The sequence below is a fragment of the Cetorhinus maximus genome, chromosome 23 (genome assembly GCF_964194155.1).
Source record: "Cetorhinus maximus chromosome 23, sCetMax3.hap1.1, whole genome shotgun sequence".
NCBI lineage: Eukaryota > Metazoa > Chordata > Chondrichthyes > Lamniformes > Cetorhinidae > Cetorhinus > Cetorhinus maximus.
Genome location: NC_135901.1, coordinates 427,578 through 445,501, shown reverse-complemented (window position 1 = coordinate 445,501; position 17,924 = coordinate 427,578). Strand labels below are relative to the sequence as shown.

General features: G+C 44.5%; 4 protein-coding genes across 5 annotated transcripts in view; 2 read left to right on the top strand and 2 right to left on the bottom strand.

Annotated features, from left to right (window-relative positions):
- Positions 1 to 10,546, top strand: part of LOC144698113 (uncharacterized) — a 436,823-nt gene extending 426,277 nt beyond the window's left edge. Inside the window, exon 2 of the transcript XR_013580453.1 lies at positions 10,462 to 10,546. The gene's annotated coding sequence lies outside the window, so the exon portion shown is untranslated. The remainder of the gene's footprint in view (positions 1 to 10,461) is intronic.
- The window catches only part of LOC144698126 (uncharacterized), a 476,455-nt gene that overhangs the window by 428,132 nt on the left and 30,399 nt on the right, over positions 1 to 17,924 (bottom strand). The window lies entirely within an intron of this gene.
- On the bottom strand, positions 3,855 to 8,497 carry LOC144698095 (uncharacterized). The gene has a single exon (XM_078570017.1). The coding sequence runs from the start codon at positions 8,495 to 8,497 to the stop codon at positions 7,073 to 7,075; it is 1,425 nt and encodes a 474-aa protein (XP_078426143.1). The 3' UTR covers positions 3,855 to 7,072.
- On the top strand, positions 13,808 to 17,899 carry LOC144698112 (uncharacterized). 2 transcript variants are annotated; one of them, XM_078570042.1, is made up of 3 exons: positions 13,808 to 13,930; positions 14,499 to 15,473; positions 17,618 to 17,899. In XM_078570042.1, exons 2-3 carry the CDS (start codon positions 14,608 to 14,610, stop codon positions 17,622 to 17,624), a joined length of 873 nt encoding a protein of 290 aa, XP_078426168.1. In that variant the 5' UTR covers positions 13,808 to 13,930; positions 14,499 to 14,607; the 3' UTR covers positions 17,625 to 17,899. The 2 variants fall into 2 exon arrangements, with proteins under 2 accessions (XP_078426168.1, XP_078426169.1); XM_078570043.1 differs by lacking the exon at positions 13,808 to 13,930 and adding an exon at positions 13,999 to 14,354.

The following is a 17,924-nucleotide window of genomic DNA, read 5'->3' as shown; positions in this document are numbered from 1 at the left end:
AGCAAAGTCCGTGTGTGGGTTAATCCTGAGGTGTGTAAGAAATGTGTCCCAGCCGCTCTCTTCCATGGTTCAGAGCTCCTAGACACGGAACAGAAGGCTCCTTTACAATTGGGTTTAGAGTCAGTAAGAACAACGGTGAATGCTGGAAACGTGCTGTCAAATCAGAGATTGGTGTAAAACATTGATCTGTTCCTGACTGAGAGTGAAACGGCAGGTTTAAGTTTCCAGTCTGAAAATGATTGTGGTAATTATTCCATGATGATTGAATGTGTTTGTGTGACAGTCCTGAATCTATGACTTGAGGGCTGGTGTTACTCGTTTAAAATAAACCCATTTTAAGTAATTTGGGAAAGTCTGCATTAAAATAACAGATGGAAGAGTTCATAGGAGCCGCTTAACTGCTGGGATAATTATGCCTGTACCCACTTATGTCTTGTACACAAGGAGCAGGACAAATCCAACCCGGCCAATTACCACCCCATCAGTCCGCTCTCGAACATAAATAAATGAATGGAAGGGGTCATCAACAATACTATCAAGCAGCACTCGCTGAGCAAGAACTTGCTCATTGACGCCCAGTTTTGTTCCGCAGGGCCACTCAGCTCCTGACCTCATTAAAGCTTTTGTTCAAACATGGTCAAAACAACTGAACTCTCAAAGTGAGATGAGAGTGACTGCCCTTGACATCAAGGCCGTATTTGACAGAGTGTGGCATCATGGAGCCTGAGCAAAACTGGAGTCAATGAGAATCAGGGGGAAAACTCTCCACTGGTCAGAGTCATACCTAGCGCAAAGAAAGATGGTTGAGGTTGTTGGAGGTCAGTCATCTCAGCTTGAGGACAACACTGCAGGAGTTCCTCAGGGTAGTGTCCTAGGCCCAACCATCTTCAGCTGCTTCAGATCTTCCTTCCATCTTAAGGTCAGAAGTGGAGATGTTCACTGATGATTGCACGATGTTCAGCACCATTCGCAACTCCTCAGATACTGAAGCAGTCCATGTCCAAATGCAGCAAGACCTGGATAATATCCAGGTTTAGGCTGACAAGTAACATTCGCGTCACCCAAGTGCCAGGCAATGACCATCTCCAACAAGGGAGAATCTAACCATTGCCCCTTGACATTCAATGGCATTACCATTGCTGAATCCCCCACTATCAACATTCTGCGGGTTACCATTGACCAGAAACTGAAGTGGACCAGCCATATAAATACTGTGGCTACAAGAGCAGTTCAGAGGCTAGGAATTCTGTGACGAGTAACTCATCTCCAGACTCCCCAAAGCCTGTCCACCATCTACAAGGCACAAATCAGGGGTGTGATGGAATACTCCCCACTTGCCTGGATGAGTGCAGCTCCCTCAACACTCAAGAAGCTTGACACCATCCAGGACAAAACAACCCACTTGATTGGGACCACATCCACAAACAATGTAGGAATTCACCAAGGCTCCTTTGACAGCACCTTCCAAACCCATGACCACTACCACCTAGAAGGACAAGGGCAGCAGATAGATGGGAACACCACCACCTGGAAGTTCCCCTCCAAGTCACTCACCATCCTGATTCGGAACAATATCACCGCTCCTTCACTGTCGCTGGGTCAAAATCCTAGAATTCCCTCCCTAACAGCACTAGGTGTACCTACACCACATGGACTACAGTGGTTCAAGAAGGGAGCTCACCACCACCTTCTCAAGGGCAACTAGGAATGGGCAATAAATGCTGGCCCAGCCAATGAAGCCCACAACCCCTGAATAAAAAAAAAACAGATACTTGATCTCCAGATAAAGAAGGAGCTGCAGTGTGTTTCCAGGAATTCCCTGTTTTATTGATGTGTGTGTGAGAGACATCAGGATAACTAAAAATACCCAACTCGGAACACCCAGGGCAGTGTGATCCCGACAGTTACTCTGGGATCACTCCCGCTGTGGAGCTCCACCACTGACCCTGCTGAAGGTTGTGGGGTCTCCAGGAGTGGACTGTAAAAAAACACTGGATTTCAGTATCCTGACTAATACATGGTAACAAACCAGAGGAATCCTGACTGAAGAGCTGTCTGGGGTTTTACCTGTCAGTGTAGGTCCAGGGGTGAATGATTCCCGACTCCCTGAACTGTCTGACATTGAACCCAGTTTAGAACAAGATGGATTCAGTGTCCAGGAGAATAGGGACAAATTTCACCCACAATTGAGGGAGAATTGTTAGAGAAGTGAAGCGATCTTTGGAAAAGAAGGTGGTGAACAATTATAGGAATAATAGTGACAACTTTTCCAGCTCCATCAGGAGTGAGAAGATGGTTAAAGATGGTTTTGAGTCACTGACAGTCAGTTCAGGACGGCTTGAAGCAGATTGCCAGGCTCTGACAGAGCTGTTAAGTGACAATTTCACATCAGTCTGCACTCCTGTGGATGGTGTTCAGATTCCAGCTGTGGGATGTGCTGTTGACAGTAACATCATCAATATTAAAGTAGAAAGTGATTGTCATCCTGGATAAAATAGGAAATCTCAAACTAGATGGTGCTCCAGGTCCAGATGATACCCACCCAAGGCTGCTTAAAGAGATGGGACGGCTGCTCTTTGAGCCCCTTGGCCGAACCTTCAACAGCTCAATAGAGTCGGGGATTGTTCCCTGAGATTGGAAGGCAGCTCACTTAGTTCCCACTTTCCGAATTGGAGACAAATCAGAGCCAGGGAATGACAGGCCCATCAGTGTGATGTCGATCACAGGGAAGATGCTTGAAGGGATCCGAAGAGATGCTGTTTCTGATCACTGGGGAAGAAAAGGAGCCATTAGAGATCCTCAACACAGCTTCTGGAAAATGAGGTCACAATTTACAAACCTGTTTGTGTTTTGTGGAGAAGTTGTTGTGCTAGTGGATGAGGGGAATCAGGTTGACATTGTCCATCTCAGGGTGTAATCCAACAACACGACCTTGTATTTACACAGAGGGTTGTGGAGCTGGAGGAAGTTACAGAGACTCAGGAGTGTCAAACTCATTTTCCATGGTGGCTCTGATCTGGTATCCTGGCACTGGGTGAGGGTCACATTCAGCAGAAGTTATTAAAATGGAACTAGATACAGATAAACTATATCAGTATTTACTGACATTTCCATTTATTTACTGCTCCTGCTGCTCCTGACACCTGACACCTCTTAGCTTCAACCACCACATCAAAATTTGGAGCAAATGACTGGGCTGAGGCCTGTCTCGGATAAAAACACGAGGACCACTTGTCATCACAGAAATTTACAGCACAGAGGAGGCCATTGAGCCCATCATGCATGTGCTGGCTGAAAATTAGTTATCCAGTCTAATCCCACTTTCCAGCTCTTGGTCTGTAGCCCTGGAGGTTACAGCACCTCCAGCTGTATATTGGAGTGTTTCTTAAATGTGATGAGAGTTTCTGTCTCTACCACCCTTTCAGACAGTGAGTTCCAGATCCCCAACCACTCTCTGGGTGAAAACATTACTCAGCTCCCCTCTAATCCTCCATTAATTAGTTTAAATCTTTGCCCCCTGGTTACTGATCTCTCTGTTAATGAAATAGGTGCTGTCTGCTCTATCTGGGCCCCTCATAATTTTATACATCTCAATTAAATCTCCCCTCAGCCTCCTCTGTTCCACAGAAAACAATCCCAGTCTATCCGATCTTTCCTCACAGTTAAAATTCCCCAATCTGGGCATCTTTAGATAAATCTCTTCTCTATCCTCTCCAGTACAATCACATCCTGTAATGTGGTGACCTGAACTGTACTCAGTACTCTAGCTGTGGTCTAACTAGTGTTCTTTATAGTTTTAGAATAAGCGCTCTCTCACCTCCCATTGACTTCAATGTAATGGAAACTGACAGATGGAACCTGTCAACATTTGAAAGATATTTACAAATGATTCGAGGGTTTCTTACAGATGGGATCTTTCTCTGTTCTGTCCACTCGAGGTGTTAGATAACAGACTTTCTCCTGGGAATATCGAGCTGGAGTATTGGGCCGTGATGTGTTTCCTTGTTCATCTTGTTGGCTCTAAATGTTGAATCTTGTGATTTCAGACATCAGATAATCAAACTCACAACAATAGATTGTCTTTTCCTGACTTTATTAACAGCACTGCAATCATACAGACAGAGTATAGTTCCCTGATCCGGGGAACAGGGGTAATGTTGGGGTAGACGCCTCGTTGTTCGAGTATGTCCAAGCTGTCAATGATTGCATTGTTTTCTGTGGCTCCTGTCATGACTGAAGAGTCTGATGTGGGATCGACATGGACGTCCACAGAACTGGCAGTTCATGTTGTCGTTGTTGGTGCCTGGGGGAACTTCTGCAGCTGCTCCACCACTGGTCTTCCTCTGGGCACATCGGATGTTGCGAGTCTGTCGTAGATGGTCCTTGAAACATGCTGAACCAAATTTCGGTGTTTGCCTCCACATGGACTGATCAGCTGCAGTGTTTTCCCCGGAGAGGTGGTCTGCAATGCACAAGTTTGTAAGGCTCTTTTTTAAGGGTGTCCTTGTACCGTTTGTACTGACCACCTTGATGTTGTTTACCCTGAGACAGTTCCCCATTGACGATCTGCTTGGGGATTCTGTCATCATCCATGTGGGGGACATGGCCTGGCCATCCAAGTGGAATTTTCTGGAGGGTGGTCTCCGTGCTGTTGAGCCCAGCATGATGGAGACCTCGTTGTTTTGTGATTTTGTCCTGCCATCGAATTCTCATGATGGACCTCAGGTGTCTTTGGTGGAAGTGTTCCAGAGCTTTGACGTGGCTCCGATAGCAGACCCAGGATTCTGCTCCATACAGCAGGGTGGTAAGGACAATGGCCTGGGAGAGTCTGAGTTTAGTCTTCAGGTTAATGCCATGCTGCTTCCAGACACAAACACAAATAATACAGTGGATTCAGAGCTCGATTACATAGGATTACAGAGGTTATAAGGCACAAAAACAGGCTATTCAGCCTAACCAGTCCATGCTGGTGTTTATGATCCACTCGAGCCTCCTCCCATCTTTCCTCATCTAAATCTATCACTGTAACCCTCTACTCCCTTCTCCCTCTTGTGCTTATCTCGTTTCCCCTTAAATACATCCATACTATTCACTTCACCCACTTCCTGTGGTAGCGAGTTCCACATTCTCACCACTCTCTGGGTGAAGAAGTTTCTTCTGAATTCCCTATTGGATTCTTGGTGACTATCTTATATTGATGGTCTCCCTTCCCCACAAGAGGAAGCATTCTCTCTGTATCCTCTCTATCAAAAACTTTCATCATTTTAAAGGCCTCTCAGTCTCCTTTATCCAAGAGAAAAGAGACCCAGCCTGTCAATCCTTTCCTCATATGTAAACACACACATTTCTGGTATCATTCTTGTCAAACAGCGCGTCCCTTCGGCTGTTCACAACAGGTAAAGTGCTGACCATACTCAACCGGCCCAGCCTTGCAAATCTCAGAACAAAGTGTCCAACATGATAAGTGACTCTGCAATTGGACAGCACTTGCTAAACAAATCTGATTGTGCTAAGAATGACACTGACAAACAATTTAAAATTATCAGTCATGCTCACGGTATAGCTCACTTACACATGCTAGAAACTCATGTATTCACACACAGGGTCCCATCCTTTGCAAACAGAAAGAGCATGTTCACACACTGCGCTTTTTCAACAAAACAAAAGCTTAGGGACAGTCATTCCCTGGTTCATTTCCCATGACCAATCAGAGTCGAACTGCCTGGTTTGAATTTAAACAAAAGCTTGGCAGTTAACTACTGCCTGGTGCATTTTCCATGGTAACACCTCTACCAATCAGAGTCCTCTTGCCAACCAATCAGCCCCTCTTCTCATGTTGTATAAATCATTGTTCCATTTACAATTGGTATTCTTACAAATCTGTCCTGATGAGTGCAGGATGAAAAACTTCAACAGGATGTCTCTTTTTTCACAAATGTTCAGCAAAATTTCACCAATAATGATCCTGGGTGTGTTATCCTTCCCTGGATGCTAAGGCTAGGAGAGACATAATAACATAAGAAACAGGAACAGGAGTAGACCATTCGGCCCCTTGAGCCTGTTCCACCATTCAATAAGATCATGGCTGATCTTCTTGTGTTTCAATCCTGATAACCTTTGATTCCCTTACCTAACAAGAATCTATTTACCTCTGCTTTAAAAATATTTAGTGACCCTGCCTCCACCGCCTTCTGAGGCAGAGTTCCAAAGTTGCACAACGCTCTGAGAGAGAAAAAAATTTTCATTTCTGTCCTAAACGGGCGACCCTGATTTTAAAACAGTGACCCCTAGTTCTGGACTCACCCACAAGAGGAAACATCCTTTTGACATCCACCTTGTCAAGGCCGTTCAAGATCTTGTATACTTCAATCAAATCACCCCTCACTCTTCTAAATTCCAGTGGAAACAAGCTCAGTCTGTCCAACCTTTCCTCATAAGACAACCCACTCATTACAGGTATCAATCTAGTAAACCTCCTTTGAACCGCCTCCAATGTATTGCTATCCTTCCTTAAATAAGGAGACTAAAACTGTATACAGTATTCGAGGTGCAATCTCACCAATGCCCTGTACAACTGAAGCATGAAGCTCTTACATTTATGTTCATGCCCTCTCGTAATAAAGGATCGCATTCCATTAGCCTTCTTAATTACTTGCTGTACCTGCATACTAACTTTTTGTGACTCATGTACGAGAATACCTAGATCCCTCTGCACCTCAGAATTATGCAGCCGTTCTCCATTTAAGTAATACTCTGCTTTTTCGTTCTCCCTGCCAAAGTGAACTTCACATTTTCCCACATTAAATTCCATTTGCCAGATCTTTGTCCACTCACTCAACCTACCTATATCCATCTGCAACCTCCTCATGTCCTCTTCACAACATACTTTCCTATCTATCTTTGTGTCCTCTGCAAATTTAGCTGCCATGTCTTCACTCCCCTCATCTAAGTCATTGATGTAAATCGTAAAAAGTTGAGACACTCTGGGAGGTACAGGGAGCTGGGACTTGTCCATGAGAGTAACTTAAAGTATGAAAACTGAAATAATCTAGAGTTAGAAAGGAGAAAAGGTTCAGTTCTGGACGTGATTCTCAGCATCAACAACTGAATCCAACTTTTCTGGTAACATGTGAACTCGCTTATGTCTCAGCAGGTCGGATGACCGAGTAAATCTCTTCTCACACACGGAGCAGGTGAACGGCCTCTCCCCAGTGTGAATTCGTTGGTGTCTCAGCAGGTTGGATGAATTAGTGAATCCCTTCTCACACAAAGAACAGGAGAACGGCCTCAACCCCATATGAATGCGGTGGTGTCTCAGCAGGTGGGTTGAATCAGTGAATCCCTTCCCACACACAGAGCAGGTGAACGGCCTCTCCCTAGTGTGAATGCGCTGGTGTCTCACCAGATAAGATGAACAAGTGAATCCCTTCCCACACACTGTGCAGGTGAACGGCCTCTCTCCAGTGTGACTGCGCTGGTGTCTCACCAGATGGGACGAATGAGCGAATCTCTTCCCACACGTGGAGCAGGTGAACGGCCTCACACCGGTGTGAACTCGCTCATGTACCTCAAGGTAGGACAAACGAGAGAAACTCTTGCCACATATGGAGCAGATGAACGGCCTCTCCCCAGTGTGAACCCACTGATGTGTCCGCAGGTTAGCTGACTGAGAGAATCTCTTCCCACACACGGAGCAGGTGAACGGTCTCTCTCCAGTATGAACTCGCTTGTGTATCAGAAGTTGGTTTGAACGAGTGAATCCCTTGCCACATATGGAGCAGGTGAATGGTCTCTCCCCGGTGTGAACCCGTTGGTGCATCAGAAGGCTGGATGACCGAATGAAACCCTTCCCACACACAGAGCAGATGAATGGTCTCTCCCCGGTGTGACCACGCTTATGTGTCAGAAGGTGGAAAGAATGAATGAATCTTTTTCCACACACAGAGCAGGGGAACGGTCTCTCCCCAGTGTGAATGCACTGGTGCCTCAGCAGATCAATGCTTCTTTTAAAGGTTTTCTCACACTCAGAGCATTTAAAAGGTCTCTCATCTGAGTGAACCAGTTGGTGCTTAGTGTAGCTTGAAAACTGAGTGAATGCCTTCCCACACTGGGAGCAGCTGAACGGCCTGTCCTTGGTGTGAACTCGCTGGTGCTCAGTGAGATGCCCTGACTCACTGAACGACTCCCCACAGAGAGAGCAGCTGAACGGCCTCTCGTGTGTGTGAAGGAGCTGGTGCTCCGCGAGGCGGGAGGACAGCCTGAACCTCTTCCTGCAGTGGGAGCAACTGAACGGTCTCTCATCAGTGTGAACTCGCTGCTGTTGGACCAGTTCCTCAGAGGTTTCAAAATTTTTCCCAGAGTCAGAGCATTGAAGAGGCTTCTCATCAAAGTGATCGAGCTGATGTGCCAGCAGGTTGGATGAACACATGAATTTCTTCCCACATGCAGAGCAGGTGAACAGCCTCTCACTATTTTGAGCTCGCTGTCGTGTCAGCATGTTTACCAGCTGTATCAATCCCTTCACAAAAGAGCAGGTGAACAGCCTCTCACCAGTTTCCAACTGAGACAGTCGATTAAATCCCTTCAGATGTACAAATCTTCAGATCGCAATGACCCAGCTGACTCTGTCAGACGTGAGGTTTGATTTGATATTCCTGTCTGCAGATCCTCCTCTTCTATTACCCTGTAAAATAAGTTTACAAAGAATTACACTGTATACATTACACAAACAGGCCATTCGGTTTATCTAGTCTGTATTGGAGTTTCTATGCCACATGAATCTCCTCCCATTCTGCCAACCTAATCTCAGCCTTTCAGCTGATCTTTCTAATCCCTTTTCTCTCATGTTCTCATCTAATTTCTTTTTGAAAGAGTCCCAGGTATTTTTCTCAGCCACTTACTGTAGTACCGAGTTCCACATTTTAATTACTGCCTGAGGAAAGAAATATCTCCAGTTTTCCTGTTGGATTTATTTGTAACTATTGTGTACACAAGACCTCCAGCATTGGACAGACCAACAAGTGGAAACATTCTGTCCGCATCGACCTGCCCATCCTAATGAGGATTTTAAAGACCTAGATAAAAGCAAAATACTGCGGATGCTGGAAATCTGAAACAAAAACAAAAATTGCTGGAAAAAAACTCAGTAGGTCTGACAGCATCTGTGGAGAGAAAGACAGAGTTAACGTTTCGAGTCCGTATGACTCTCGAGTTCTGAAGAAGTCATACGGACTCAAAACGTTAACTCCGTCTTTCTCTCCATTGATGCTGTCAGACCTGCTGAGTTTTTCCAGCAATTTTTGTTTTTATTTTAATGACCTATATCAGAGGACACAAACATTCCTCTTGGTTTGAGTTTGCTGTGTATAAATCCTCCCCTGTAAAAGGAGTTTCCAAAACCCATCCCTGTCAGTCCAGGATAGAAATTCACAACAAAAACAGAAACCCTTCTGAAGGGTCATGAGGACTCGAAGCGTCGACTTTGCTCTTCTCCGACGATGCTGCCGGACCAGCTGAGTTTTTCCAGGTATTTCTATTTTTGTTTTGGATTTCCAGCATCCGCAGTTTTTTGTTTTTATAGAAATTCACAACATTCTCTCCTCCTGCTGACAGGGACAGGGATGTCTGCGCATGCGTACTGCAGCATATTGACCCCGCTCAAGATGGCGGCCGTTAACTCCGCCATTTTACTGAGAACTGCGGCCCGCAGCTCCCCCCACGACCGTTCGCTGCGACCACGGGGCCACTGCAATTTACTCGGGTGTCGAAGCCTCCAGTGCACCTGTATAACATCTCACTGCCCACTCCACCGCCTCCAATCCACCCCATCTACCGGCTTCATTGACTCGTCTGCACTCGGAAAGTGTCAACTCTTTCGACTAGCTCTTGCTGCAGGAAGCAACTGCGCATGCTCCCCTAAACGCACCCACAATGCTCGACACACACTTGGTATTGCGCCTGCGCAAAGCCTTCCTGCAGCGAGGATAGGGCATATTCTGCCCCGCTGCGAATGCTGGGTAAATCCTCGGCCATTGAGCAGCGATATAGTTGAATAGAAAATCATGTTTTGTGATCGATTGGAGTCATAGGGCCAAGATATGAAATTATTACATCAATTGATACAGCAACCAAAGTGCACAGGTCCTCCAACATAGTTCTGTCCTGGGTGTAATTAATAGAAATTAACAATTCAACAGTTAACTTCAAACTCACTGGAGTCTCAGAACGTGGGGGAAACATGATTTTTTTTCCCAAGGCTCAGAACACTTAAGATGTCTCTTTCCAGTAAGAAAGCGCTGCTTGTGAATCAAATCCTTTGAACTTTCTAAATTGGTGGATTGGGAGGTGAGAAAACTAAGCAAATCTTCTCTCACTCGTGAAATACTTGAAAGGTCTCCCTGCAGTCTGACTGCTATTGTGTCAGTAAATGGGATGACCGACTGAATCCCTTTCCACTTCCAGATGGTGATGATCTTTTCACGCTGTGATTTTACTCATCAGTTTCCAGCTGAGACGGGGATCTCAAATCCTTCTTGCAATGAGCTCCACATTCTCCAGTTCAGGAAAAGAAAACTACTGCGGATGCTGGAAACCTGAATGAAAAACAGAAAGTGCTAGAATTTTTAGCAGATCTGATTGTGTCTGTGGAGAAAGAAACACAGTTTACATGTATTTCAGCCTGTGGCCTTTCATCAGAACCACACTGTGTCTGTGCATCACTCTGATTTTCAATCCACTGAAACAGCCATTGAAAACTGCCCTCGACTTCACTGGAAGTACAAGGGACAAGTTTGTAGGAGTGGCCTAATGTACAATACATGATGGTATTTCAAAAGAGAGCCCATGTACCAATAGATAATTACGTGAATTAACCAAACCTCTTAACCCTGAAGTCTGCTTATATAATTCATCTCTTTAACAAAGACTAGACAATACAGCTCACACACACTCTGTCTCCAGATTTCTCGCTAAATGAGTTCACCTGCCATTTTATAGCTTTTTCTCTCTCTCCCTCTTCTATGCAGACCATGTTAAACAAACACGTGTCACCCTTTGAACGATCATTTCTTGAGGTGTCCTGGCAATTTCAAAAGTCTAGAATGTTAATAACCTTATCCTTACAACTTTAATCTTCCCCAAGCTAAAAATTATCTCTAAAATATTGATATGAATCATGAACAAGATGTTTATGAAAATATTTGTTTCATTGTTTCAACACTTCAAAATGATTGCTGTTTTCCTATGTGACTGTGTGTTTGTTCAATTAAATGTTTGTAAAAGGTAATGGTGGAGAAAGATTGAGCGTTTTTCGTGTAGGACAGAAGTGAAATGGGTCAATAGAGAAGCAACACATTTTCAATCAGAGCAGAAATAGATGACAGATACATAACGGCTCTTTCAACTGTAGTTTCATCACGAGTTCCGTTATAATCGCTTTTGCCTTGCATCCTCATCCCCTTTGTTATTTAATCTCCCCCAATCACACCTTCACTTTTATTATTTCCCCATCCTCCCCGTTCCCCATCTGTGAACTTGTCCTGATGGACGTTCAGTGTCTTGGGCCATTAACTGTGTCTCTCTCTCCACAGACTCTCAGTCTGACCTGCACAGTATTCCCTGTATTTCCTTTAGTCTGACCTGCTCAGTATTCACAGCATTTCCTTTTTGTGAATTAGACTGAGAGTTGTATGATCAGTCATACTGTTCCACAATGACCCAAAAACAAAATACTGCAGATGCTGCAGATCTGAACTTAAAACAGATAATGCTGGAAACACTCAGCAGGTCAAAGAGCCTCTATGGAGAGGGCAGCAGCATCAATGTTTAAGGTGAGTGAGCCTTTATCAAAGCTTGAAGAATTTAGAGACGTAATTGTTCACAAACAAGTACAGAGCCAGGGAAAGGAGAGGGGAAGAGAAGAAAGAATATTGTTAATGGAAGGCAGTAGTGATTAAATGACAAAGGGGAAGATAATGTCAGACAAAATTGTGTGATAATGAGACAAGTAAATAAACGAATGAGACAAGTGAACAAATACAATTCAGATCCAGAGGGAGTATAAATGATATCAGCAGAACCATTACCAGCAACTACTGTCTGAAATAATGGGAGTAGTGATTATGATCAGTGCAGGAAGCTGAGGACAGAGAGGTCAGACTGGGAATGAGGTGGAGAATTAAAATAGCAAACGACTGGATGCTCAGGAACATGCTTGAAGATTGAATGGTGATGTTCCACAAAGCAGTTATCCAATCTTGATTTAGTCACCTCAGTATGGAAGGGATCACATCATGAGCAGTGAATACACGATCCTAAAGTGAAAGTAGTATAAATAATTTGCTGTATCACTCAGAAAGTATATTTGTGGCCCTGGAACATGGGAACGGAGGAGGTGAAAAGGTGGTTGCTGCATCTGCTGTGCTTGTATCAAATGTACTGGAACGATGCCAGAGCTACAACATTATGCCTATCAAGAAAGATTGAACAAGTTAGAGATGTTTTCTCTGCTAAAGAGAGTGAGAGGTGACCTGATCGAGCTTTTCAGATTATAAAAGGGGCTGACAAAGTAGACAAGTTGAGGATGGTTCCAGTTTCAGATGGACGAGAATAAACGTAAGTTCATCACCAACAAATCTAATGTGCAATTCTGGAGATAACAGGAGATAAAACCAGAAAATGCTTCAATCCTCACCATGTCTGGCAGCATCTGTGGATTGGGAAACATGGTTAACATTTCAGCTTTGTGCACTGACACAGTGCAGTTCTGACGAAAGGTTGCAGACCTGAAATGTAAATTATATTTCCCCTCTGCAGACACTCCCAGCTCTGCAGAAAATTCCAGAATTTTGTGTTTTTATTTCAGATTTACAGCACCTGCAGTATTTTTTTTACAAGGAGAATGTTGAGAATCTGGAATTCATCACCGGAAGGGTTTGAGATCCCCATCTGAACTGGAAACTCGGGTAAATTCACACCTATGAATAAGTCGTTCACCAGCTGAATGTGGAAATGAATTCACTCAGTTATCCCATTTACTGACACAGCAGCACAGTCACATCACACAGAGGCATCTCAGATACTACACACGTGGTATTTTAATTCATTGTAGGATGTGAATGTCGCTGGCTAGGCCAGCATTTATTGCCCATCCTTAATTGCCCTTGTTCAGAGGACATTTTTTAAAGAGTCAGCCACATTGCTGTGTCCTCGCGTCACATGTAGGCCAGACCAGGCGAGAACAGCAGATTTCCTTCCCTAAAGGACATCAATCAACCAGATGGGTTATTATGACAATCAACAATGATTTCATGGTCATTATTAGAGTTTTAATTCAGTTTGCCCACCTGTTCACACTTCAGCTTTGAAAGTTCAAAGGATTTTATCCACAATGGGTACACTCTTACAGAGAAGGCATGTTTTAAATGTTCTGCATATGGGTGAAAAAATCACTTGTTCACCCCAGTTGCAGAGACTCCAGTGAGTTCACACTTAACCTTAGTGGCTTGTTCTGCTGTGAATTATACCCAGGACAGAATTAAGGTGGAGGACCACTTTGATTGCTGTATCAATTATTTTAATAATGCTATATCTTGGCCCTATGGCTGCATCGTCATCAGGTCACAAATCATAATTTTCTATTGAACAATGTCATCGTTCAATGGCGCGGACTTTACCCAGCATTCTCGACGATGCAGGCTGTGCCGTATACTCATTATAGGATACCCTGGCGCATGCGCAGTGATGGGTTGTGACCGGAGCATGCGCATCGCGGGTTGGAACTGGCGCATGTGCAGTTTGGGTGCTGCAACCGCAGTGAGGAGGTCACCTGGACTCTGCAATCAGTGAATTACGGCTGATTATCGGGGCGTAACGGAGGCGGCGGAATGGGCGGAGAGGCCTCGTAAACACCTAGTGGAGGACTCGGACCAAGGTTAAGAATCTACCAGTCCCGCATTGACTCCAGGTAGGGCAACAGCCGCAGAACTGAACTTGATCACAGGCCCGAGTTAATGGCCGCCATCTTTATAGGGGGCAATGTTCAGCAGGGCGCATGCGCAGTAATCCATGTCCCTGTCAGCAGGAGGAGAGAATATTGTGCATTTCTATCCTGGACTGACAGGGATGGATTTTGGAAACTCCTTTTACAGAGGGTTCGAAGGGAAGGATTTATTTTTAGGTGGTGGAGATTGAGGGTTTGGGAGGTTTGTCAAAGTTCTGGTCGGGTTGAAGGCACATAAAATCTCCCTCCTTCTTCTCGCCCTGTTTCCCTTACCCTCCTCCCATAGAGGTCAGAGTCTTGGTTAGTTCCAGACTGTCTGGCAGGTTCGCTTCCCTGAAGGACATTAGTGAATCAGGTGCGTTTTTACAAGAATAAAGCAGCTTTTTCCTCATGCTGTCCCCACAAATTACCAGATACATTCAGCTTAATTTCACAACCTGTGTTTGTTTCTGTGAGTTGTCTCTCACTCCTTTTTTTCTGTTTTAAATCAATTTCATAGGGTATTAGAAGGCGAGGATTTGCATCCGGAAAACCCCAACTAAATATCACATCAGGATCTGACAGAGTCGCCCAATTTATCATAACCTGAATATCATTGGAATTTGAACATGGAAGGAGAAAGCACCGTCCATAATGAAGAGAAACCGTACACGTGTTGTGTGTGTGGACGAGGCTTCAACCAATTATCTAACCTGTCAGAACATAAATGCAGTCACAATGGGGAGAAACCATGGAAATGTGGGGACTGTGGGAAGGGATTCAATTATCCAGTTGAACTGGAAATTCATCGTCGCATTCACACTGGGGAGAGACCATTCACTTGCTCCAAGTGTGGGAAGGGATTCACTCTGTCATGCAACCTGTTGGCTCACCAGCGAGTTCACACTGACGAGAGACCTTTTAAATGCCCAGACTGCGGGAAGTGCTATAAAAGTTCAGGGGAATTGATGCGCCATCAACGTGTTCACACTGATGAGAGACCGTTCAGGTGCTCTCACTGTGGGAATGGGTTCAGGCAATTATCTGACCTCACTGTGCACAAACGAGTTCACACTGGAGAGAGTCCGTTCACCTGCATGAAGTGTGGGAAGGAATTCACTTGGTCATCACGCCTGCTGACACACCAGCGACTTCACACTGGGGAGAGACCATTCACCTGCCCCGAGTGTGGGAAGGGATTCACTAATTCATCCACCCTATTGAAACACCAGCGAGTTCACACTGGGGAGAGGCCATTCACCTGCTCCAAGTGTGGGAAGGGATTCACTCAGTCAACTGACCTGCTGGAGCACCAGCGAGTTCATACTGGGGAGAGACCGTTCACCTGCTCTTACTGTGGGAAGAGATTCACTCAGTCGTCAACCTTGCTGACACACCAGCGAGTTCACACTGGGGAGAAGCCATTCACCTGCTCCGTGTGTAAGAAGAGGTTTTCTCACTCAGCCACCCTGCTGAGACACCAGCGAGTTCACAAGTAACTAATCTGATTGGATTTTGCTGTTAATCCATTTGTCCATTTGGGTCTGTTTCTGATGTTCATGAAGTCCAGCCCAGTTACAGTGATTAATATTCTGGACAAAAGTCAAATCAGATTTGTGTTAAACACACAGTGTGTTGGATCTTTTAATATTTCTAACTTAAGTTAGTTTCTTTTGAAGGACTCTCCCTCCCCCCTGTCTGCCCCATCCTCACCTCCAAAATGATGGAGGAGCCTTGAGTTCTTTGAGGATATAATAAGCAGGGTGGATAAAGGGGAACCAGTAGATGTAGTGTGTTTGGATTTCCAAAAGGCCTTCAATGAACTCCCACATTAAAGGTGACTGCACAAGATAAGAGCTCATGATGTTGAGGGTGATATATTAGCATGGATAGAGGATTGGCTGACTAACAGGAAAGAGTGAGTTGGGATAAATGGGTCATTTTGAGGTTAGCAAACTGTAACTAGTGGAGTGCCACAGGGTCAGTGTTGGGGCCTCAACTATTTCTGATCTATACTCATGACTTGGATGAAGGGACCAATTGTATTGTAGCTAAATTTTCTAATGATGTAAAGATAGGTAGGAAGGCAAGTTGTGAGGAGGATATAAAGAGTCTGCAATCCGATATAGATAAGTTAAGTTAAGTAGGCAGATGGTGTATAATGTGGTAAAATATGAGGATGTCCACTTTGGCAGGAAGAATAGAAAAGCAGAATATTATTGAAATAGCGAGAGAAAGACTGCAGAATGCTGCAGCTCAGAGAAATCTGGGTGTCCTTGTACATGAATCACATAAAGTTAGCATTCATGTACAGGAAGTGATTAGGAAGGCAAATGGAGTGTTGACCATTATTGCAATGGGGATGGTGTATAAAAGTAGGAGAATCTTGCTGTAATTGTACAGGGCATTGGTGAGACTGCATCTAGAGTGCTGTGAACAATTTTGGTCTCCTGACTTAAGGAGAGTTATACTTGCATCAGAAACAGTTCAGAGAAGGTTTACTAGGCTGATTCCCGGGATGAAGGGGTTGTCTTATGAGGAAAGATTGGGCCTGTACCCATTGGAGTTTAGAAGAATGAGAGGTGATCTTACTGAAACATACAAGATTCTGAGGGGATTTGCAGGGTAAATGCTAAGAATTTGTTTCCTCTCATGGGGGAATTGTTAAGTAAGGGACACTGTTTAAAAATAAGGGGTCTCCCATTTAAGACGGTGATGAGGAGGAATATTTTTCTCTCAGAGGGGCATTAGTCTCTGGAATTCTCTTTCACAGAGCGTGTGGAGGCTGAGTCATTGAATATTTCAAGACTGAGTTCGACAGATTTTTGACCTATAAGGGAATCAAAGGTTAATGGGATTGGGGACAGACTGGAACGTGGCGTTAAGACCACAATCAGATCAGCCATGGTGCAGCCTCGATGGGCTGAATGGCCTATCTCTTATGGTCTTGCCTACCTGACCAGTACATTCTTATCTCCCTGTAGTCTCCAGCTTTCTATCTCACTACCAAGCACACATTCATTTGTTTTTTGTATCATGCGCAAACTTCTTATTCATGTCCCTACATTTAAGTCTGAATCAGTGATATAAACCAGGAATGATGGACCCAGTACTGAGCCCTGTGAAACCCCACTGGAAACAGCCTTCCAGTCACAAAAAAAAACACCCATCAACCATCATTCATCACTTCCTACCATTGAGTCAACTTTGCATCCAACTTGTACCTTGCCCTGGGGTCCCATGAGGTTTTATTTTTCTGCCCAGTCTGCCATGTGGGACCTTGTAGATGTGGAGAGAATGTTTCCATTTGTGGGAGAATCCAAAACTAGGAGCCAGAAATACAAGATAGTTACTGATAAATCCGGTAGGGAAATAAGGAGATATGTGTTTACTCAGAGAGCGGTTATAAAGCGAACTCACTACCACAGGAAGTGGTTGTGGCAAAAAGCTGAGATAATTTCAAAAGGAAAGTAGACAAGAGAAAAAGGAATAAAAAGATAAACTTAAAGACTGAACTGAGGTAGATGGAATGGAAGGTGAAGCTTGTGGAGTGTAAAGACCAGCAGTGACTAGTTGGGAAGAATGGCCTGTGTCTATTCTGTACATTCTGTGTAATTCTGTGTAAACTCTTTTTACAAGGTATTAGGAGGAGAGGATTTACAGCTGTGAAACTAAAACCAATTATCAAGATCTGACAGAGTCACTCGATTCATCAGGGCCTGAATATCATCGGCCTTTGAACATGGAAGGAGAAATATTTGTCCATGGGAAGAGATTTCAAACATCAGTGTGACCGGAAAAGCACCGAGACACACACACCTGAGTGCGAGTGTTCCAGTGTTCCGGTACACAGCCTGAAAAGAATCACACCACTCACAGCGAGGAGAAAATGTACATGTGTTGTGTGTGTGGACGAAGCTTCAACTGATTGGAGAGGCAGAAGGTC

Coding starts and splice junctions, on each gene's coding strand:
- LOC144698095 (XM_078570017.1), bottom strand. CDS start 8,497: ATGCTGACACGACAGCGAGCTCAAAATAGTGAGAGGCTGTTCACCTGC.
- LOC144698112 (XM_078570042.1), top strand. CDS start 14,608: ATGGAAGGAGAAAGCACCGTCCATAATGAAGAGAAACCGTACACGTGT.